This window comes from Colossoma macropomum, unplaced genomic scaffold (genome assembly GCF_904425465.1).
Source record: "Colossoma macropomum unplaced genomic scaffold, Colossoma_macropomum, whole genome shotgun sequence".
NCBI lineage: Eukaryota > Metazoa > Chordata > Actinopteri > Characiformes > Serrasalmidae > Colossoma > Colossoma macropomum.
Genome location: NW_023494796.1, coordinates 32,315,021 through 32,339,344, shown reverse-complemented (window position 1 = coordinate 32,339,344; position 24,324 = coordinate 32,315,021). Strand labels below are relative to the sequence as shown.

The window sequence follows — 24,324 nt, the reverse complement described above, 5'->3', positions numbered from 1 at the left end:
TTTTTTATGCACTTCAGTGTCCCCACTCTGTGAGTTTGTGTGGTCTACTACTTCCTGGCTGAGTTGTTGTTGCTCCTTAGTGATTAATAGCACTTACAGTTGACGGGGCAAATCTATCAGGGCAGAAATTTCACTAAATGACGTAGCAAAGGTGTGCTTGGTTTTATGCATCTGTAAGCAATGGGTGTGGCTGAAACACCTGAAGTCGTTAATCAGGAGACATGTCCTTTGGCCATTTAGTGTATTTTATTAGTTGCAGGGCTCTGAACTCATTCGAGAAATGAACAGTATTTTGCTAGGAACAAAAACTGCTCTGGAAAAGAGAAACATAATTTAAAAATCTGTATAATAATCAGTTAATACAGTGGTATGCAAAAGTTTGGGCACCCTTGGCCAAATTACATACTTTTCTAATTTTTTAAAGTGAAAAGATGTAAACACAACCTTTGCAGTCAATCATTTTATTTTTATTTTCTGCAAATGGTAATTAATTTAATGCAAACTGTAGCAGGACAGCAGTATTTAAACATAACTGGACTAGCCATGTGGTTGGTATAGTGTAGTGGGTAACACCACTGCCCCCACGCTGCAGAAGTTGGTTTAATCACCCACCCAAGCAAGCATGCTACAACTTTACCAGTCAGAGTCCTTGGGCAAGACTCCTAACACTGCCTTCGCCTCCCTCTGTAAAATGATCAAGTTGGAAGTCGCTCTAGATAACAGCGTTACGCCGTAACTGTAAATGCGGAACCTCCGTAGATCCTTTCAGCTCATGTCATGTCGCTGTGTTTTCTGAAGGTGGTGGGCTTACCTTTAAGCGGGGGGTCTTTGGAAACCTGGGGAAGCCTGAGACCATGATGTCCGTGTGTTATGGACACACCGATGACCTGGTGTTCTCTGGAGCAGCAACTGGAGACATTTACATCTGGAAGGAGCCTGTGCTTCTGAAGACCATCAAAGCCCATGATGGACCTGTGTTTGCCATGTTCTCTTTAGATAAGGTAAACAGATCAGTCATGGCGGGGCAAAATGCATCAACCTGGAATTACAGTTTGTATCACAGCATGGTTTTTTTTAATGTGTTTAACACGCAGTTTGCATTTTTCTGTCAGTCGATACCACATTTGTCTTTATAAGTAGAAGACGAGATTTTTATTATGGTAAAAAGTTGTGTTCACAGTCTTGTTTTTCTAAATGAAAAAATAATCGTTTACACTCTTTTGCTACATTTTGTCCTTACTTGACATCCACACAAATGGAAAAAAGTGCACCTTTGATATAGAATGTAAATAGAATGCAAATGTAATTTACAGTGTAAAATTAAACATATAATTGCGTAGTTACTAAGGTCAGACCTTATTACCAGAATTTTGTGGTCAATACCAGTAGTGAATTTAAGAAGCTAAAAATTTTGACCCATATTAACCAACATAATTACATATTTATATCTTAGATTTTAATTTGATATTCCAGTAGTTGGTGTTTAACAGTGCTGTATTAACACACATGACCATCGGGCCGCAAACCTCGCACTTCTGAAACGCAAATAAGCAGCACTTGCTGTTGTCTCCCATAATTCTTTGTGGTTTTATTCCCTGTTTATTCCCTGTTTATTATTTTTCTTATTTTTATTAGTTTTCTCCATAAATAAAGTTATTTCATGTTATAACATTATTCTTAATCAAGGTTACATTTTATGTGTTTTTCATCAGGAGATTGTGGTTTCAAACCCCAGCAATGCTGCTAGCAAAAATATTGCTAATTAGTGACTATATGATATTTGCTATACCAATAAAACCATAGGTCAGCTATGTTAACCTAATCACTAATTACATATGAATGGAATAAAAAAGGGCATGGTAAGTAGTGCTGTTTCCTCACAGCAAGAAGGGTCTGGGTTCGATTCCCCCAGCCGGGCAACCAGAGTCCTTTCTGTGGAGTTTGCATGTTCTCCTCGTGGCAAATTAGAGATGAATTGCAAAGGATGAGCAGCGTAGATTGTGTAAGTGTAATAACTCCCAACTTCTCACCTTAAAGAGCATTTATTCCACCTGACATCTTTCAAAACTATTCAGATCTTCCCCACCCTGAGAATTCTTCCTTCGTTCCAGCCACCCTGCAGTGTTTTCAGCCAGTGTCTCTTCTCCAGGGCTTTGTGACTGGGGGAAAGGATGGAGTGGTCGAGCTTTGGGATGACACGTTTGAGAGATGTCTCAAAACCTACGCCATCAAGAGAGCCACCCTGTCCTCGGCATCCAAAGGTTACTCCTCTTTTAAATGCCTCACTGTAAGGAAGGCCTTCCATCTACAGTCCTGCACATTTTTCTGCTTTGTCTAGTTGAGCTCACATGATTCAGCTCATTCATGAATTAACAAGCGCCTCTTTGGCCAGGTGAGGTGTGTAGAGTATAGAAACCATAAAAATATGCAGAGCAAAGAGCTCCGGGATTGGGAACTCCTGCTCTAAGGCACATTTGATTAAAAACACATTGGTGAACCCTGAATGTAATGAGGACTAAAGATGATTTTTAACCTATTTGGCCATTTTGATCATGGAAATGCTTAGTTTCATTCAAGCTCCCTAAAGAAACTCTGCTCTGGAACGTCTGTGATTGGACAGGACGCTCACAGCACACTTCATTAGTGTCTCTCAGCTCTGGTCCTGGAGGCCCACTGCCTGCACTCTTTAGAGTTTTCCCTTCTCCCAGCACACCTGATCCAGCTAATCAGCTCATTAACAGCCCATTATTGGCCTCCAGCGACACAGTTGTGAAGACAGAGAACTCATTCATAAGATTAGAGTCCTGTTAATGCTTAACAAACGATGATGCTGCCCTATTTTACTAGTCAGCGAATCCAGTTAGTATGATCTAAACGTTTGTGTACATCACACTAACTGGCTCACTGCATTCTCTCTACCTCGTGCTAACTGGTGTTCATTCATGTTCTCTATTTCATTCATTTTTAATAGACATCTTAGAAATGCATTAATGTTGAAGGAAGCCATTTATGGCCATTAAAGCTGGTGGCGCCAAGCATGAGAGACTGATTAGAGGTTTTGTGCGAGAGTTTCATTAGGCCTACATTACAGCCTCTGCATTCTCTGCAGTGTTTACACATCACACCTCAGCTGCATTAAATGCAGAATTGTCCATCTTGCCGTAAAGTACTTGCTTTGTAATCCAGTGCTGCCCTCTACTGCCCCAGAGTGGCAATGAAAGAATTTAATAAAGCTCCTAAACTAAAACCTGCAGGAAAAATGCTTCAGTTTTCTACTCACACTGTCCGAACTTGGCCTGCTGTATCGTTTGCAGTAGAGTGGCGGGTCCATTTTTTGTTTGCTTGCTTCTTCAGGGCTGCTCCTGGAGGATAACCCTTCTATTCGGGCAATAACTCTGGGCCATGGCCACATCCTGGTGGGAACTAAAAATGGAGAAATCCTGGAAATAGACAAGAGTGGACCAATTACCCTGCTGGTTCAGGTACGTGAAGGAAAATATATCTGGAATTCCGTGTTTATCTAACTTTGTAACGTGTTCATGCATCCAGACTGTTTAATGATCTGTTCAGCACAGTAAACGTGTATGTGTTTGTGTAGGGTCACATGGAAGGTGAGGTGTGGGGGCTTGCTACGCACCCTCTGCTCCCTGTGTGTGCCACTGTGAGTGATGACAAAACCCTGCGCATCTGGGAAACCTCCAGCAACCACCGCATGGTGGCCGTCCGGAAGCTTAAGAAAGGTACCAGCGGAATAAACAACACGTTAACTGGCTTCAGTATTCCAGCCAAACTCCCTCTTATCTCAGAGGTTTGATAACTCTAATAACTTTGAGATGTCATTACCGAAGCACAGAGCTTTAGTCTGTGGGTGGAGCCTTATTTTAGACACGCCCCTGCACAGTTAGATCCCATTGTTTTGAAGTACATGTGTCCCAAAGTCTGAAAGTCAGTTCAAAACTTTAAGAACAGTCACTACTGAATCACATATTTTCTGCAGTAAATTACTTTTTAGTGTTTTAATGTAAAATATGATGATTTTATGTGAGAATAGCTGCTCAGAACTGTGTGTGCTGGTCATGTACTGGCTGTGTTTTTAGGTTTTGCTCAAAATAAGCTAAAATTGTCACTAACAGTCACTACTGAGTGTGCTTTTGTGTGCTGTACTGCGCATCAGGAGGAAGATGCTGTGCCTTCTCCCCGGATGGGAAAGCCTTAGCCGTGGGCCTGAATGATGGCAGTTTTCTGGTGGTGAATGCGGACACACTGGAGGACATGGTGTCCTTCCACCACCGGAAAGAGCTCATCTCCGACATCAAATTCTCCCGAGGTGACACTTCACAGCCTCACCTCTGTGCTGACGTACTCATGTATAGTTTTGTGATAGGTGTCCTGTATCATTAGGGTTATTAGATCATAGCTAACACTTTACTGGAACATTAGTCATGATACATGACACTCTACTAAAGGGTTGAGTTCTTTTTTAATTTCTGCATAATTCAGTGGTTGCGATGTAAACAAGGTCATTCAGAGTGGTTTGGTATGAAAAAGGTTCACTGTGGAGAAACTTAATAAGATGTCTTTACAGTGGTGGTGATAGGAACCAGGGGTCGCCATGACTACAACACAAACGTAGACATTTTATTCACTATCCAAAACCACCAGTGAACCTACACAAGTCTTCTGAGTTTATATGGAATGTAGATGATGGAAAAATAGTGAAAAAAAAGTTTTTTCTTGGGGACTATTTTGCCTCACCTGCATATCATGTATCCCTGTAGCCAAAATCTTCTCAAAACTATCATAAAACAGTGTCTCAGTCATCAGGCAGTGAATTCATAAACATTTCCTGTAATAACTTTCTGTGAGGGAGCTTTTAGAGGTGGACGTCTGGTTCCTATCAGCACCACTGTGAACAGTTCTGACTCTAAGTTTCTCTAGAACAGAGCGTTTCACACCAAACCACTCTGAACGACTCTGTTTACATCTCAACCATTTAGTTATGCTGAAATTTTGAAAACTGTCTTTTAAGCCTTTAATGAAAACTGATATAAACCCACATAAACATCTATAAAGGCCTTTTCCTGACATATGTCAGTTGTCATAAAGGCAGCGTTTGTTCATTTTGATGTGGTTTCTTCTGAAAGTGTTACGACAACTAATGCCTTCATAAATATCTATATTGATTGTCACTTGTCATGAAAAGCTTATGTAGGTGTTGTGTAGCCTTATGAATGCTGTCCTGTGGTGTTACATGGTTATAACAGAGCTTCTAGTGAATGGTAACAAAGCGGTTTTAATGCTTGTTTGGTCATTAAAACAAGTTTTACTTGCAATTTTGCAGCAAGTGAACATAATACCGTATTATTTAATGAATACTTTGAATAAATGTAAATCCAAATGGACTGTATTTAGTTTTATTCCATATATTTTTTTAAAGCTGATATTCTGTTTCGTTTCTTTTCAACTAGCAGTTTGTGCAACAGTGAGTAAAGTAAATGAAGCTGTTTAAATAATGCACAGGCAACTAATTTTATTTAAAAATAAAAACAAAGTAAATAAAATATATAAACCACCTAAAATCCCAGGCGTATTACAACCGAAGGCCGAATATACCTGGATACAGTGCATAGACTACTGGCTGAGCTCTTCTTAAGTTAGACCCACTGGCCATTTTAAGGGTCTTTGATGCCCCTGAAGAACTTTGGAGTTTAGAGAATAATCTCTGCAGTGTCTTCAGTCTTTGTGTGTCTGTGTGTTTTCTTGTTCAGATGCTGGTAAATATCTTGCTGTGGCCTCTCATGATCACTTTGTGGATATATACAACGTACTGACCAGTAAGAGAGTGGGCATCTGCAAAGGAGCAACAAGCTACGTCACCCACATAGACTGGGACACCCATGGTGAGTGCCAGCTGGTACTACTTTTACATAGAAAATAATAGAACAAATATGTTCACACCATAGTTGTTTTTTGGCCACACAAGTCAGAGACCACCCTTCATTCAATTAATCTCCAGTAAACCAACCATTAAGTACACAGAAACAGGAGTTTCCAACATTAAAAAAGATATAGAGAAGATGGGGCTCCTAACGAAGACCTGGTAGACCCCCAAACTGCCCCCATCAGATAAACAGCACTTAAAGCTTTCATCTTTGAGGAGAAAATCAAGCTGCTTCAGATCTGAAAACATCCACAGGTGTTTCTGTCCATCCTTCCACTGTGAGAAGACGACTCAGCGCTGTGGGTCTGAAAGGATGTGTAGCTGTTCAAGAAGACCCTCACTGAGAAAAGGAGACGGACACATCAAACAAAGAAGCTGAACAATGGACTGACCACCCCAGAGTCCAGACCTCAACACCACTGAATGTGTTTGTTTACTTCAGAAAATGATCAACCAGCTTCTGAGACTGAACTTTGGAGGTGTGTCTGCAGATTCTTTGAGGAACTGAAAGTGAGTCTCCTGAGAAGAATGGAAGCTGGAATAAAGGGAAAGAGTGACTCACTGAACACTGAAAAAATATATGTAGTTGTTAAAACTTCAGTGTAATTTTTATTTTAAATATATTGGCACTTCTTCACCGCATGATATGACTCAACTCGACTCTACTCACGTTTGGTTCCAGCTGCTTTGTTTTCCTCTGCAGATATAGCGCCCCCTCAGTGTAGCTGGTTGAAATAGCGACACCACATGAAACTGCTGTGACATGGAGGAGACAAACTGTGTTCAGAAGAGGCTGATATTAGCAAGACAGAAGACTCCTGAGAAAAAACAGGAGAGTTTGGAAAAAACTACATCAAAGTTCAGACGACGAGACGATTCTGGTTGCTTTTATTCTTTAAAAGTTCTTTTTTCCCCTCTTTTTAACATTCTTAACAAAATCAAATACCTGTACACGCTAAACTTGAGAAGGGCTAAAAAACAAACAAACAAACAAACAAACAAACAAACAAGCAAACAAATAAATAAAGCTTGTCAGGGAAAAAGGGGAGTACTCACTCACATTGTATCTCAACAAACTCTGGCCTTAGAGACTTTATATAGTGACCCATTTTAACCATAAGTTAACAGTTTTGCGTTCTTCAGTCTAAAGAAGAAGTAATTTTTTCCATTATATGTATTTTATTGACCAGGTTTCTCCAGTCATCCACTGCGGGTGGGGGCGGGGGGAGTGGGGTCAGGAGGCAGCCACTTCATTCTTACAGCTTTTTTACCTGCAGTTTTTAATTTGTGTATATTTTAAATTGTGCAGAATAAACTAAACTAAACTAAACCTGGAAGGAGGTGATACCAAAACCAGGTACCAGATTTGCCTAATGGAACACCAAAGAGGTGGGCCGAGTCGAGACCATGTGGTGGAAAAGTGGCGTGTTTTCTGTTTATTTTTGTGACCTTGAAGAATGAACAGCTTGAACTTAATGGTTGTGATGGCTGGACAATGAATAAATGGAGGTTCTCTGACTGCACAGTGCTGCATAAAACAGTAGAACACATGAGGTTGTGTGTTATTTACAGTGACATGTTCTCTCATGTTCTACTGCTCAAATACTGTGGGTCCAACCTAGCTTTAGGAATTTAAGAAGGTCCATTTAAAAGAACAGTCTGGTCACAGTGCTGATATGGCTGAGGAATGGAAGTTATCATGGTATGGAAGCTAATATAATCCTGCTGACGCTGCTTTTCACTTTTGGTACAATCGTTCGTTATTTTTAACCATGAAACTGATTGATTGATTTATTGACTGACAGATTATTTTATTGTCATTCAACTCTGTTGTAGCACAATAAACATACAGTAAGATACATATACAGTTAAGAATATACAATACAATACACAATATACAAGATTTAATGTAGTAGAATTAGAGAAAATTGCACAGAAATCATTTTTTTACAAAGGCTGGAAATCTTACAGTCTATACAGGCTATATTTACACTACTCAGAAGAGTTTTAACACTTTGGGCCAAATCTTAGCTCTTCACACTAAAACTTCATTTCTTTTTTATTCAGGTAAATTACTGCAAGTTAATTCTGGTGCCAAAGAACACTTATTCTTCGAGGCTCCGAGAGGAAAGAGACAGACTATTCGCCCCTCAGAGGTAACTGAGTCAAGTTAAGCAGTGCCGGTTGATGTGGGTGCCATTTAGTTGTGGAATCACACAGAGAGATTAGAGTTTTCTGAAATTTCAGCGTCTGCCGAAATTTCAGAAAACTCTAATCTCTCTGTGTGATTCCACAACTGTGGTGCTGTTTGTGTCGCACTGATATCACACTCACAAATATGTATGTAACATACATTTGAAATATGGATATTAAAATACCTCAAAATCTGAATATTTTTGCATTAATGTATGATACATTTAGCATCTTCTGCCTGAAACAACATGACAGTTTTCCATTGGGTCACACGTTTATCAGGAATTTGCATCATCCAAATGTTCTGAAGTTCACAGCTCCCATTTTCAGTGATGTTTTGACAATGATTGATGAAATCATGTTGCAAGATCAACCCTGTGACCCAAATTATGGATTGAAAGTAAATTATTCATTAAAAAAAATACATTTTAAGTAAATCAGTGTTCTTATTTTCTTATTTCGAGTAGCATGGACTAGTTAACCGCATTTATTGTGTTTGCTCATTTAATTCTATGCTAAAACCTCAACACTGTTACTTATTTGAAGGGGAAAAAAGTCTAGATTTCTGCATAATTGAGTGTTTTAGATGTAAACAGAGAGATTCAGAGTGGGTTTGGTGTGAAATGGTTCAGATGTCTTTACAGTGGTGGTGATAGGAACCAGGGGTCACCATGACTACAACACAAATATAGCCATGTTATTTACTATCCAGAACCACCAGTGAACCTGCACGAGTCTTCTGAGTTTATATGTAATGTGATGATGGTACCGTATTGGAAATGTGAAAAAAAAAGTAATTCTTTTTTCTTACCAAGAATGGTATCACATCTGGCTCCTATCACCACCACTGTGAACAATTCGGACTCAGTAAGTTTCTCTTTATTTCTCACCAAATCACTCTGAGTGACTTTATTTAGACCGCAGTATTTGAGTTGAAGAACGTTTGTATGCAGGAGCATTTATTATTATTATTATTATGATCATAATGCTGATATGTATTTTTGTTCCTCTGTGTCTGTATCCCTCCAGATAGAGAAGATTGAGTGGGCTACCTGGACCTCTGTTCTGGGCCCCACTTGCGAAGGCATTTGGCCAATTCATAGCGGCATCACTGACATCAACGCTACCTCACTCACCAGCGACAGGAAGCTTCTGGCCACAGGAGACGATTTCGGCTTCCTCAAACTCTTCAGCTACCCTGCAAACGTGAGAACACACCTTTCCGCACAAACCGAAAGAAGAGTTTTAGTCTGTTAACTGAAATTGTAATTTCAGTGTTACTCGAGAGTAATTTAGACCCTGTTTACACCTGGTCACTTCATGCGTTTGAAGTATCAGGATTATATCTGGATGAGGCCACATTGGAAGTATAAACTGACCCAAGACATATTTAAACCAGATACAAGCCGATCACTCAGACCACTTAAGGAGGTGGACTGAGACGTGTTATAGCAGCATAAACACGTCCGTCTCTCCAAGATACATTCAACACCCGAAACTCCTCCCAGTACAACCAAAACTCCTCCCAGTACAAACAAAACTCCCCCCAGTGTGACCAAAACCCCTTCCAGTACAACTGAAACCCCTTATAGTACAACCAAAACTCCTCCCAACACATGAGTGTCAAACTCAACCAGTAAAAGGGCCATATTAAAAATTGTCACCAAATCTGTGGGCCAGAAAAAAAAAAAAATGTTATTTCATTTCTAGTTAATGTTGTGCTATAACCTCAACTGACCACTGTTTGTTCAAAATATGTAGGAGACCTTGAAATATTACATGAACACTTGAAACATTCTAAATGTTAATGTCCCCAGGAGCTTTTAACCTACCTGTCTGCTTGATCTGGACACCTGGAATCCTTTCTTTGGCAGGTTCATTAAGACTTGTGCTCAGTTTCTGAGCTGCTGAGCTGAAGTTCAGTGTTTAGACTGGCTGAACTGCAGCTGAAATGCATTTTGGTGATATGACTGGTGTGGAATTAGGTGTAACCGCTGTCCCGTAGATTGTTGTTGCAAATATTAATAGAAAATTAAAATATATTTGCGGGTCGGATAGGATTGCATGGCCAGCCTGATCTGTGTTTGACGCCTGGGTCCCAGTACAACCAAAACCCCTCCCAGTACCACAGAAACTCCTCACAGTTGTTTTTATTCTGCTTTAGTTTTTGTTTGCTTCTTATTAGTTTTTCTTATTATTTTCATTCTATATATGCTTCAGATTTAATCAGTCAGTTTTTGTCCAGTTGTTTGTGTTTTTTTAGTTTTCTATTTATTTTTGTTTCTAAATTATTCAGTTATAATTTTATTATAGATATTTTCTGTCTGCAGTAGCTGAAGTGATGGTTCGCTGTAGGGAGGTGTTAATCAGTTTAATGTGCAGTCTTTTCTGTGCAGGGCCAGTACGGCAGATTTAAGCGTTATGTGGGCCACAGCGCACACGTGACAAACGTGCGCTGGGCGCAGGACGACGTGACTTTGCTAACAGTGGGCGGAGCCGACACAGCACTGATGATATGGACTCTGGACTCGGTCACTCAAGACAGTCGGCCAGTGGACAGCGAGGAGTCTGAGGAGGACACGGAGGAGGATGGAGGCAACTGCATTTTTTCTCCTGTGACTGTATTTTAGACAAGTCTATTCCAATGTGCAGCTTAAATACAGGTACAGGCTGCTCCACCTCCCTCTGTACATGAGTACAATATATCTAGAGGTGGGAACTCTTTATATATATATATATATATATATATATACACATATATATATATATATATATATATATATATATATATATATATATATATATATATATATATATATATATATATATATTTTAAATAAATGCCAAAAAGAGAAGAGTCCGGCAAAGTTCTGATACTGAGAGATGCTGGATTTGCAACTGGAATTTATTTACTCTGTACTTAAGTCGTTTTTTGACTCAGTACTTTTGTACTTCTGCTCAAGTTGTTTTTTTGGGAAGATATTTTTACTTAAATCATTATTTTACCCAAGTATCAATACTTGTACTTGATTATGGATTTAGGCTACTCTACCATCACTACAGTACATTAGACCAGAGTGGGACAACCTAACGTGGCGTAAAATAAACAGCAGTTCAGCAGATATGCCGTTTTAGAATAACGCATTATGATGCACTATAATGTGTCTTTGCACTGTGATGCCCAACACTGTGTAGAACACCATATTCTCTTCCCCATATAGTCCTAAACTTTGAACCTCGTTCACTTATCTCTGCCCACTGAAGCTGATTGCTTATTTGACTGGCTGTATGTTGGTGTTTATGCATGCAGGTTATGACAGTGATGTTGCTCGGGAGAAGGTCATTGACTACACCACCAAGATCTACGCGGTGAGCATTCGCGAAATGACCGGCACCAAACCTCACCAACAGCAGAAGGAGGCATCTGCCGAAGAGAGGTACACCTCCATTTCAGTTTCACCATCCATTCCTGTTCCACTCTTCCTCTGCCTAGTCTGGTTATCTCTTGCTTCTGCACTGTTTCTGCATTGCATATGTGAAAGAAGTGGCCAATTATGGAATGACAGCTGCCTATCAAGGGCCCTGTTTTGTTTATTCAGAATAAGAAGAATTTAACAAGTGCTGGGTGAAGAGATGTGGGAAATAGAGCACATTATATGGCCAAAAGTATGTGGACACCCCTTCTAATTATTAAGTGCAGGTGTGTTAGCCACACCGAGTGCTAACAGGTGTATAAAATCAAGCACATAGCCATGCAGTCTCCATAGCAGTAGTGCTGTAGCACTGGCAGTAGGGTTGGACTAAAGGGCTCAGTGACTTTACACACGGCACTGTCATCGGATGCCAACTTTGCCACAAGTCAGTTCATTGCCTTGCTAGATCTGCCCCAGACAACTGTAAGTGCTATTACTGTGAAATGGAAGTGATTAGAAGGAAGAAAAGCTCAGCCACTAAGCTGTAGGCTATTTCGAGAGCAGGGCAAAGAGGCGCGGGGGGGTCAGCTCCATATTAATGCCCATGGTTTTGGAATGGGATGTTCAGTAAACTCTTACAGATACTTTTGGCCTATAGTGTACTAAGGGGTCTTAGTCCTAATGTTCAGACCATTAGTCAGGTATATTGTTGTTGGCTGTGGTGCATATTAAGATAACCTGCCTTCGTGATTTTTTTAACACTCAAACTGATGGGAGAATTCAGAGATGCAAGAAATGTCTTGTGACTTCAAACACAGCACAGTTTTTACCCATATTAGACATCCCAGTCTCTTTGGTTTCAGTCCTTGTTTTTGTTCTGAAAACAGCCCTGTAGTAACTGTTAGTATCAAGTATCTTGCTCATCAAGAATTGTTTTGCGATTATTGTGAAAAGAGGAGCATTTTTATTGACCCTTTTTGACCTTCCTTGTCGTAGTGCTAACATACTCAAGCAAATGAAGTATAGTGATGTAGTGGAGTGATGTAGTAATGTAGTATAGCGATGTAGTATAGTGTTGTATAATAAGGTTGTATAGTGATGTAGTGGAGCGGTGTAGTATAGTAATGTAGCATAGTGATGTGGTGGAGTTATGTAGTATAGTGCTGCAATGGAGCAATGTAGTATAGTGATGTAGTGATGTAGCATAGTGAGATAATGATGTGGTGAAATCATGTATAGTGATACAGTATAGTGTTGTAGGATAGTAATGTAGTACAATGATGTACTATTTTGATGTATAGTAAGATAGTATAGTAATATAGCATAGTAATGTAGTATAGGGATTAGGCATAGTGATGTAGTAAAGAAATGTGGTATGGTGAGGTAGTAATGTAGTATAGTGACATAGTATAGTGATTTATAATGATGTAGTTAAATAATGGTGTAGGACAGTAGTGTATAGAGATTAATAGAAAAGCGTAGTGATGTAGTATAGTGAGGTGACGTAGTGATGTAGTATAGTGAGGTGACGTAGTGATGTAGTATAGTAATATGGTATGATGCAGTACAAAGGTGTATTATAATGGTGTAGTATAGTGAGGTAGTATGGGGATGTAGTGATGTACAGTGATGTATAATAATGTAGTATAGTGATGTATAATTATGTAGTGTGGTGATGTATAATGATGTACATGTAGTGATGTAGTTTATTGATAGTGATGTAGAATAATAGAGAGGTATAGAAATGTAGTATAGTGAAGTGACAGTGATGTAGTATAGTAATATGGTATAATGATGCAGTATAGTGAGGTAGTAGTGTTGTATGGTGATGTAGTATAGTGATGTATTATAATGGTGTAGTATGGTGAGGTAGTATGGGGATGTATAATTATGTAGTATAGTGATGTAGTTTATTGATATAGTGATGTAGAATAGTAATATATAGAGATGTATAGTAATGTAGAATAGTGAAGTGACAGTGATGTAGTATATGGTATGATGCAGTATAAAGGTGTATTATAATGATGTAGTATAGTGAGGTTGTATGGGGATGTAGTGATGTAGTATAGTGAGGTGACGTAGTGATGTAGTATAGTAATATGGTATAATGATGCAGTATAGTGAGGTAGTAGTGTTGTATGGTGATGTAGTATAGTGATGTAGTAATGTAGTATAGTGGGGTGATGTAGTGATGTAATATATAGTAATGTAGTATAGTAATGTATAGTATACTGATGCCTTTCTGCTGTGTGGCTCCTCAATCAAAGTTATTCAAACACTGCAGATGCTCTCTGTGTTTTGTTTTGCATTCCTTTGGAGGCAGGGCATTGTCAAGTAAGTATCCCTTTAAATATTCCTTACAATCTGAATATTATAGTTTAATATTTATCACTTCATCAGCATCTCACTGAAGGGGTGCTGTTGAACAGATTCCTAAGTCACATGCCGCATCAGTGATGGTTCTGGAGGGACGATCCATTTTTCTCCGCTCACACATTTTCATCCGCACAGCGGGGCAGTGCTTGGCTATGAACATCCTTCTCAAAATCATGATCCTGTTGGGCTTGTTTGCCATGAGTATTTTCATCATGAAGAGACGGAGCCAAACAATGCCTCTAGTGCAGTTTTGATTGATCATGATTTTCCCTCCATTTTTAATCATATTTGTAGATGGTTGCAGATGGTACATTTATATTCCTATGAATTTGTAATGGTTGTTCCAGTAGGACTCAGAGTGAAGCTCAAACACAGCACAGTTGAACTTTTACCAATATCAGACATCACAAGCTCACAAGACTGATTGGTTTAAAAAAAGGAATAATAAATTCTATTAGACATCCCAGCCTCATGTAAATGAAAATGATTCTACTCACACCAGTGCGATTGTTTTCATTCATAACCACCTAACTAGCTGATTAGATTCCAACCCAAATGAAAACACAGTATAAATATTTTATTGATGGAAGGCTAAAATTCTTTTTGTCGGAGAATCTAGTCTAAAAGCGCTTTGTGACCTTTATTAAAACCGAAGACCTCACATGAGCAGGTGCTTAATCAGCTGATACTTCTAAAGTGAGGGACTTTCCGTAACCCCTTTCTGCCCCCTAGTAGCAATTCCACCAGCATCAGAATGGAAGTCGAATGTTTTTTTAATGAATATGATTAAATAAAAATGTTTCTCCTGTAACTCCCTGTTGTGAAAACAGTTCACACTCTCCACAAAGACGGCCGTGCCGAGTTTAAAAAGGAAAACTGCAGCTTTCTTCATATCGAACAATCCTGCACAACTGACACAATAACGTAGAATAGAATTTAAACACAAACACTTTTGGAAATATTTGACTTGCTTGGTCGACTACAAAGACAAAAATCCATATTGCTTTTAGCTTTGTACATCACATTTTCATCAAAATATATTCCATCAGCGTTACTGAAGAAAGAATACGTAGCGCAAAAACCGACGGAGCTCCAAAACAGAAGAAAATTGTATTTTATAGCTACTGTGAAAAGGGATTGACTTTCTAAAGCCTAATACATAACATAGTAGTGAAATTATTCCATTTATTGCACCTTTAATTTAATTTTTGGATATGTTTGAATGCATCACATACGATACAGAAGGCTTTACAGGAGGTTTTACTTATTGACTCTAATATAGTAACAGGCATCCCAAGGTTGTTTTTTGCCATTCTTTTCCATTAGATGATGAATTATTTACACTTCATCCAACCAGTAAGGCCCATGTGGGTATCTATTGTTCATTAAGGCTCACAGAAAGCCCATAGAATCCAGCGAACAGCCATGAAGACCATAGATGACCAAAGACCAAAACCATAGATGATAATTCAGTTCCGTGCAGTTCAGTTCTATTATGATTACTGATTGCCCGTATTGTAATTTCTCCCTTGAGTGTGTTCCTCTGATTTCCCAGACTGTCTGCATCTATGTGCATGGAGGGAATGACATCCATCTCAGCTTCTTTCTTTGGGCACTAACTCTAACACTACCAGGAAGGATTTTATAGGCCAGAGTGATCAGTAATACTCAGCGGTGCTGCTTTCACACTTTCACTCGTACAGTTTCTCTGGCTCAGAGGAACCAAGCAGTGCTACATCTGAAAGTTCAGACAGTAGATACGTTTCGGATTTGGGAGCGTTTTAAGGGTTGTTATGACTGTGCATTTATGGAGCGTCAGTGTAGTGACCTTGGAGTTCTATGAAAGCTAAGAATAGCTTTATTCAACATTGTATTACTTTAATACAGTTATTTATACCACCTATTGTCAGACACATGAAATGAAAAAGTTTGTAGGAACATGCAAAATTTGTGATATGTTGATAATAAACAACATACACTGTAAAAAATGATTGTGTTTTACCTGTAAATGTAACCTGGTTGCCTTTAAACTTTGAGTTCATTGAACTTGTTTTAACAAAGTTAACAAAACAACTATTTGTTGACAAGTCGTTGACATAGTAGTTCACTAAACTTAAAATTTGAAGGTTTTCAGGTTACCTACATTAAGGTAACTTCTTATAGTGTGGTTCAAATTCAGTTGTCCTATACAAGCTTTGTCCACAAATGGAGACCTGTCGCAGCATCTTGCAGCGTGGGACTAATTTTTGGTGTTGGTGAAGGTGGAGCCTTCAGTCCGACGGCCACAGCTGCCCAGCAAAACACCAAAAATAACCGCTCTGTGGTTTAATTCTTGCTTTGCTTTTTTCTAGTTTAGATCATCGATAATATTGCACCGCCCCTCCACACCCCCACAGAAAATCACTTGCAGCAAACACAGTGGGGAGTTTACTCTACCAGAGCTTTAAAGGCCCCATTATTACTCAGTGTTTCAAAAGTGAATAAAACATTATGTGGACATTTAATTTAATTTTAATGATTACTGTTTTCTGGGAACACCAGCCATAGACGAGGATCAGAGGAACAGAGTTAACTTAGCTGCTCTGCAGTAACACCCACTCACTTTAGCTCATTTTTTTTACCACACCGAGTTACTTTGAGGCAAGATGAAGTTCCAAAGCAGGTTGGCTTTCATTTTCAACCACATCCGATTACATCACCCTATTGCCTAGGCTTATTTCATTGGGCCAATAGAAATGGTCCAGAATTACTTGGATTTTTCACTTTTTACATCAATTTTTTCTCAGTTTTGCGCTACAGTTTTACTTTACAAAGATTACATTTGTGGACAGAGCATGGTGAGGTCAGTTATTTATAATAGTAGCCTTATAAAAGTTCTACATATCTAACAGGGCTTCTGGAAGGTCTAACAGATAAATCAAGTCAGCCTGTGTTAAACCTTTTGAAAGCTGTTTGTCTTTTGCATGGATAATCTCCCATCTTTTACATCATTAGCCTCATCCATTCCAGCCTTGCCTTTGCTTTCTCCGTGTCCGCTCTTGTGAAGATGTCCACTGATGCAGTCTCTTTCCCTGTCTCTCCATGGCTCACCTTCACAGTAGTGCACATTTTCCTCAGGGACTTCAGGGTATGACGTCTTTTTGATCAAAGCACAAACCAGTGCTCCCCTCCTCATTCCACCCTCGCCCCCTCTCTGAGCCGTTCTCTCTCCAGCATGCTGAAATACACAGAACGAAAGAGCATGGTTTGCTACGCCCAGAGAACCAATAGCTAGATACAAAGCTTTCTAGAGAGGCCTCTAGGTCAGGGGTTCCCAAATAAGGGGTTGATTTGTCAGTGGTGTTTGAAAAATGAAAATAAATCGTTCTTATCTGGACCTGGTGTGGCCTAAATGTTCAAACTAAACTGTACGCCTATTAGACATGTAAAAAAGGGATGATGGGAATGGTAGGTGTGGTGGCAGAGGTGGCCTTTGACCTGCTTTGGCAGTTGACGAGTCAAATTCCAGCCATACCAGCTGAATGCCCTTCAGTTCTTCAATCAAACGTGTGATTATTTTTTATTATTTATTATTTTAGTTTTGCTACCTAAATTTTGTTTGCATCATTAACTCAACTCATTCAACTGATGCTATTAATAAGTTACTAAATCTGTGGTGTCGAATTTGGCAGACACGTTTCATACGTCTCTCTGGAGTGACATCTTAATCTTCAGCTCAAATAAAGGGCATAACTCTGTGTGCATTGGAGTGATAGCATAGTGGATAACACCACCAACCAGTATATGGAAGATCCAGGGGTGGAAAAGGGCCAGAATGCACTGGAACCCTGTTTAGGGAGTAAACGAGGAGATTTTGAAAAGCTTTTTGTAGGCAAACTGTGTGGTGGTGTTCTCTGTCTGCCCACCCAGTCTCCATGGCAACAAGTGTTGTATTTAGAATATGAAAGTATCCAAGAAACTCAGTAAGAGATTTCCCCAAACTTTGGCGCCGCTCATTTGGTTACCTAGTTTTGTTACGGGACGGCGGGGAGGCGGACCCAAATGCAGAAATGGAAACGGAGAAAAATGGAAAAATGAGTTGATTGTGACACTGGGTTGTGAGTCTGAAACATGCATATGAGGTGACCCAAAGCCAGGTTCGAACCGGCGATGTACTGATCGGCGCTTCGTGGCGTTACCACTGCGCCACTGAGGAGCACAAGTGACTACTGGCAAAACACCTCAAGGAAGGGGGAAAAGAAAAGGCGGGAAAACGACGAACAGCAGACAAAAGAGACGCTGAGAGCAGCTCAAACAAAGGCTGAACTAGAAAGGCGAAAGGACAGATAATAGGAAAACAAAAAACACTTCCACTCCAAGAACGAAGGGACGGTAGACTTTGTTTCAGTTGTTTGCTCCTGGTGGAGCAAACAGCTCTTCTATTTTTTTTATTTTTTTTTCCCCTTTAAGTAGCTTTGGGACAGTTTCTTTTCTCAGCCCTCTTTTCTTTTCTTTTTAGTTTTGGGGCAGTTTCGTTTCTTTTCTTTTCTGACACTAAGTACCGTACCGGTCACCCCTCTACAAAGGTGTGACAAACACCACTGTTTGCCTTGACCTTAAGTAGAGGAGTCCGCAGGTGTGTCGCGTTGGGCCTAATCAGCCCGCGGACTTCTGGGAATTGGAGTTCCCTGAAGTTATGGCCCTGTGCCGCCGTCGCCCTCTGCTGGCAGCTGGCGGCGTAGGCTGGACACCCTGCCGCCGTCGCCCTCTGCCGGCAGCAGGCGGGGCCGGCTGAACCCTTACAAGTTTACTCTATATCATTGCTATTTTTGGCGATTCATGTGTTTTTGGTGAAAATTTCTATCAATGTGCTCAGTTTAAAATGTCCATGATAAATTAGCATGTCTGCCAACATGACTTGAGTAGCTGATACTGAGCTAACTAACCTGTTAATGTCAGCTGTTCATTAGAAGCTCACAAGGTTTCTAAACGTAAACAGTCTTTCATGTCAACTCATCTAAGGTAAAAGTAACTGGACACTGGACATTTTTGACAGTCTGCATCACTGTCTGTGTTTACACGCAAAGATTGTTGCCAATCTGATTGATCACATTCCCATTATAAATTCAGACTGAGATGTTTATCTGCTCACTCTACTCAACATCCTGATAAAAATCTCCGTTTACATGCTCACTACAAGGAATGTATCCAAAATTACGTGCAAGCGCAGAGAACCACTTAGTGTAGACGTTACCATGACAACCAGCACCACGTGAGTCCAGTCAGAGTGAGATGAGCAGCAGTGAGCAGCGCTTGTGTTACTTTAAAACGATGTCAGACTCAGGAAAACGTCCTTCACATGTCCTTATTAAAGAAGGCCGAGAGGAAGACGTCGTGTTCTGAGACACATAAGCTGGACCTTATTTACAGGATTACTCACCTCGTTTACTGGCTCTTTGTAACTTAGTGTCGGTCTTGTAGGAAAGCTTGTTTGGATTCCTGTGTGTTATGTCCCTACTTAATGGTGCACACTTAAAAAGAGAATGGCTCTACATAGAACCATTACCACTAAAAGAACCATTTGCTTGATTAAAGGTTTCTTAACATGGTGGAATGGTTCTTCAGATTGATGGAAAATGTGCTGTAGATGGTTCTTTATAGCGCCTTTTCGAAGTCCAACATGGAAACCATGGTAGAACCATATTTGGTGTATATCCATTTTCTTTACTAAAGAACTCTTTAAACACAATTATTTTTGATATTTATTAATAAATTAATATAAATAATAAATAAAATTAATTTATAGAAAATGAGTACTTTTAAATTAAAATCGCAATATTGGTCAGAAAAATCACAATTAGATATTTTCCTCAAATCATTCAGCCCTAGATAATGTTCATTTCAATGAAAGTGCTTTTAACTGTAAGAGATGTTTTTGCTCATGTGGTGCTTGTAGTTTAATTTTTAGAAAATGTAAAAAAATCTCTGGAAGATTGTTTTTAAGGTGTTCCCTCAGTAAAACCTTTCCAACCCTGAGATCTTGTATTATCTGTCCAGGTCAAGACACCACTGCTATACTAGTGAGTTCTTTGGCTAGACTCCTAACTCTGCATTCACCCACTGTTGTTGCTCGTTGAACTTGGACAATAAAATAGTGACCCTGCAGCACAGCTGCTGTCACTTCCACACATCGCCAGTATTTACATGTTTCCAGCAGACAACCCGTTTGGGAACTTTGGGAACCCCTGCTTTAGACTGCTTGTGCATGAGGCATTTGACCGCAGAGTGGCCCCTCACTTCCATTGGGCCAGTTCACCCTACTAAATCTCTCCCTTGGCTTTGTCTGCTGCGCTGAAGAGGATCCAGGTAAAGTCCGATTTATCTCTTCACCTTGAATGTCCCTCCAGCTTCTAGTGTTTCCTCTGTCCCTGTGTGCTTTTCTGGACAGTGGTCAGAAGAGCTTGTTCTTTTCCCATTCCACATTTTCCCAGTTCATGATGTCTGTCTGTTCCAGGACGTTTCCATCCACTTTGATCTAGACTTTGAAAAAAAAAGCTTTGGTTCTCCTATTTTGGATTTGTCAGTCAACATTGTGTCCTAGATTTTCTCCAGCGAAGTGGTTTACGCACAAGCACCAATGCTAATATGCTAATTGATCACCAATGTAATGTGACTGCAGTATCTACAGTCTTATGCAAAAGTTGGGGCACCCCTGGTCAAATGACATGTTTTGTTGATTTCTAAGTGAAGATAAGTGAACACCTCTTCTACAGAGAACACATGCTGCACATTTTAATGTATAATTACTGTTTGTCTGCTGAATTTAACATACTGGGGAAAGAAAAAACAGAAAATGAGGCCTGCACAAAATTTATGGCACATTTTATATTTCATGTTTTATTTTTTCCAGTATGATAAACTCAGCAAATAAACAGGAATTGTTTAGTAACATCTGCTGGAAAATATCATATTTAACCCCTTTCTGCAGTGCCCCCTAGTGGCCATTCTGTTGGTGGAATGGAAATTGACTTAATTTTTTTTTTAACTTAACATTATCAAATGAAATATTTGTTCTCTGTAAATCTCTTATCAGATGAAAGACGACTCTTGTCTTGTTGAGAGCAATGAGGTGGGAAAGGGGCAAAACAATTCACACCTCCCTCCAAAAAAGGCCGTGCCGAGATTTAACAGATAACAGGTCTACATGAGTCAGACAGTAATCAGATTTCTGCTTCACTCATATTCTGCCAATAAACTCACAGAAGACGACGTGACATAAACGTAACATAAATTCAAACTTCATGCTGCAGCTTTTTTTAAAACAGCGTCACTTTACCTGAAAAAATGAACATACATCATCTAGAAGACGAAGAATATTTAAATCCTTCATTTAGTCAAGCATGTATTTGGTTTCAGTGTCGCTCCAAAAGTGTTTTGCTGCGTCTCGCGGTGACGCTGCTCGCTTATTGACTGTTTTCACACATGCACAGACTGAGAAATCCGAAAGAAATCAGAGTAAGAGTTCACAGGCACTGAGAAATCTGATTACTGAGCTAAAATCCAGCCTCTTTATCAGATTTCTAAATCAGATTTCTAGACCTTACTCCGATCTAAGAAATTGGAGTGTGCTGTTTACATGACCATTTGAATAATCAGACAACTGCAGAAATCTGATTATGGTCAGATTATTGAGTGCATGTAAACTCACTCAATGTTACTCAAGGAAAAAATCAATAATTCAACTGATGGAGCTCTAAAACTGGTGGTTCTTGCATGTTATGCCTACTTTGTTTATGTTTATTTGTGTCTGTAGAAGATGTGTTCACTTATTTTCACCAATCATCAAAACATGCAGTCTGACCACATGTGTTCAAACCTCTTTAAGACTGTATTGTATAAGTTGGAGTTGCTCTCTGATGCCTCCTCACATTACCAATCTCTTAAAAGGAGCGGATACACTACCCCAAATGTAGTCGGTCAACCACTGGACGCTTGTACCCCAGTAATTAGCTTCGTATAAACTGCATGCTTTTGGTTTACATGCAAATCAAGCTGTAAATTATGTGGTTTCTGACACCGTATGACGTGTTATTAACTTGGAAAGTGAAAACAGCCACCAAGAAGCCTAAATTTCATTCGTCCTTTTATTTTTATTGTCTACATTAGCATTAGCTTTAGCTCCAGTGCAAAGCTAAAGAAGCTGATCATCTACATCTGGGGTAACAATTTGGCCCATCCAACACTTTGACTTTCGTATTCGGATCTCACTACAGCTCTAAAATTGCGATATTTTTATGTTTTCCACCTGCTCTACTTTAACCTAATAGCTCTCAAATCAATTCTCAGGGCCTCCCAGATGGTCCACATTTTTGCTCGATCACAACTCCTGTCAAATGTGCTTATCTAGGGGGCGCTAGGTGGCCCAGAATGTTCACTTGCAGCTCAGAATAGGAGGCATATTCTTTTTACCAGCGCTTAAATATGAACTTGCCAACACAGTAACAGTGTGTGCTGTTTGCTGTTTGTCTTTTGTGTTTTTGACCCAACTGTGTGTGTCTGTGTTTAACTGTATATACATTAACTGTGTTATTAACTGTATACAATTGTGTGTAGTTGAATGTACATCATTTCACATCGACTCTTAATGGAATGTTTTTGCTACCACAGAAGTCTTTGACATGTCAGAGTGTGTCATCATCTAACATAACAGCATACAGCTCACTGTTCCTTTAAGAATTTAGCCATGAAAAACAATGGTATGATGTAACTTTGGTGGTTTAGTTAAAATGCCCAATATTACATTCTAAGGCTTATTACTATGCAACTGTTCAGGGTACAATGCAAACTAGCTGTGCCAAAGTTGTTGGAAGATCTAAAAGTGTGGGATAAAAGTTCGGTCCTGGCCTTTTAAGTTTTAAGCTTTAAGTTTAGAAAATGTATTTCATGTTTGAATGGACAAAGAAACCTCTCTTACATTATAATAATATATATATCAACACATGGTTATGCTTTTCTAAACATAACTGTTTGTCTGTAAAGGCACATAAATGGTCTTGTCACATATTTGATGCCGATAGTGTTGGTGCACCAAAAACATGGCCAGAAAGAGACAATGTATGTGTATTTTATGGAGAAAAATAAGATACTGAATGTATCTGACTGCAAATTATTTTGCTACTCTATTCTTTAAGAAAACAAAAAGGATAGTGATGCACCAAAAATGATGCTGGAAACCAAAAAAACATTTTTGTTTTTTTTGTTGCTGTTGTTATTGTTTTTGCTGTTTTATTTTTAAGGCTACAGTATTTGCCATGAAATTCTCGACAACAGAGAATATGTGGTCATCTCAGACAATTTCACAGTTTTAGTTCACTTTGCACTTTGGCTGGTGGTTGTGATTTTTTAGTCACTTTGAAACGGAACTGCTGCTCCTGTTTTGCTGAATTCTGTGTATCAAGCGAGATATCTTGTTGTAAGTGGTATCAAACCCGTAGTGGAAAAGTTCTTGGTTGTTGTACCCTCACTGATACTCAGTGTAACGTCCCAGCCACCTGCTAGGCCATCTCTGACCACCAGAGGGAGGAAGAGAGCTCCTCAGTAATGATTAAGGCTGATCTGTGTCAGCTGTGAATCAGTCTATTTAAAGAGATCTCACACTCGGCTCTTTGCTCAGTCTTGAGTTCATGCTGCCTTGTGCAGCTCCCTTTTGATCGAGACGGTAACCTCGGTATTCCGCTCTCGAGCTCAGTGTCTTTGGGCTTCGGTCATTATAAATAAATTATCTGCACTGACCAGACTGCTGAGAAAACAGTATATCACAGCCACCTTCTTTACTGAACTGCACTTTATGTTCTTTCATTTGACACAGACTAAGCTTCAACTCGCACGTTATCACTTTCTACGCTCCCACGAGTTACGAACCCCCTCAAAATGTTCCATGCTGTCGCTAGAAGAGGGAAAAGTTCTTAACTTAATGCATGTTAATGTAAAGAGATTTCATTAAGAGCACATTTCTGTCAGCCCATTTAGCATGAAATGTTCAGAAAATTTCAAGGACATCTGTTTGCAAACATGGTAAAAAAAGAAAGTCTCAAAGTTTTGACGTAACAGTGATGATATGCACTCCTGAGAAATTGTGTGTTTTCACTTTGTGAGCTTTTTACTCTGAAATATTGATTGATATTTTGATGTTGAGTATTCTGATGCTGGTTTACCATACATTTTCACTTCTTTTTACTTTGTTATTGAGGACTGTGTACTGACTGACCTATCACTGTGTATAATCCATATTCTTTATATCACCATGACCTAATAAAAATACATATTCAGAATTATTATAATTAAACAGTGAATGTAATAGGAGCACTGATGTGAATGTAGACCTTAAATAATTTAAACAATGTGCTTCTTTCTGAAGTGACA

General features: G+C 39.3%; 2 protein-coding genes across 3 annotated transcripts in view; both read left to right on the top strand.

The window, feature by feature from the left end:
• The window catches only part of adgrb3 (adhesion G protein-coupled receptor B3), a 994,217-nt gene that overhangs the window by 776,624 nt on the left and 193,269 nt on the right, over positions 1–24,324 (top strand). The window lies entirely within an intron of this gene.
• The window catches only part of LOC118816777 (echinoderm microtubule-associated protein-like 6), a 126,848-nt gene that overhangs the window by 86,713 nt on the left and 15,811 nt on the right, over positions 1–24,324 (top strand). Inside the window, exons 18-29 of one of the 2 annotated variants that reach the window (XM_036583369.1) lie at positions 799–1,001; positions 2,150–2,261; positions 3,355–3,482; positions 3,599–3,740; positions 4,175–4,327; positions 5,769–5,900; positions 8,009–8,097; positions 9,164–9,340; positions 10,531–10,729; positions 11,445–11,571; positions 13,867–13,881; positions 20,260–20,268. In XM_036583369.1, the coding sequence (XP_036439262.1) occupies positions 799–1,001; positions 2,150–2,261; positions 3,355–3,482; positions 3,599–3,740; positions 4,175–4,327; positions 5,769–5,900; positions 8,009–8,097; positions 9,164–9,340; positions 10,531–10,729; positions 11,445–11,571; positions 13,867–13,881; positions 20,260–20,268 (1,486 nt within the window). The remainder of the gene's footprint in view (positions 1–798; positions 1,002–2,149; positions 2,262–3,354; positions 3,483–3,598; positions 3,741–4,174; positions 4,328–5,768; positions 5,901–8,008; positions 8,098–9,163; positions 9,341–10,530; positions 10,730–11,444; positions 11,572–13,866; positions 13,882–20,259; positions 20,269–24,324) is intronic. The other variant, XM_036583370.1, reaches the window with a different exon arrangement.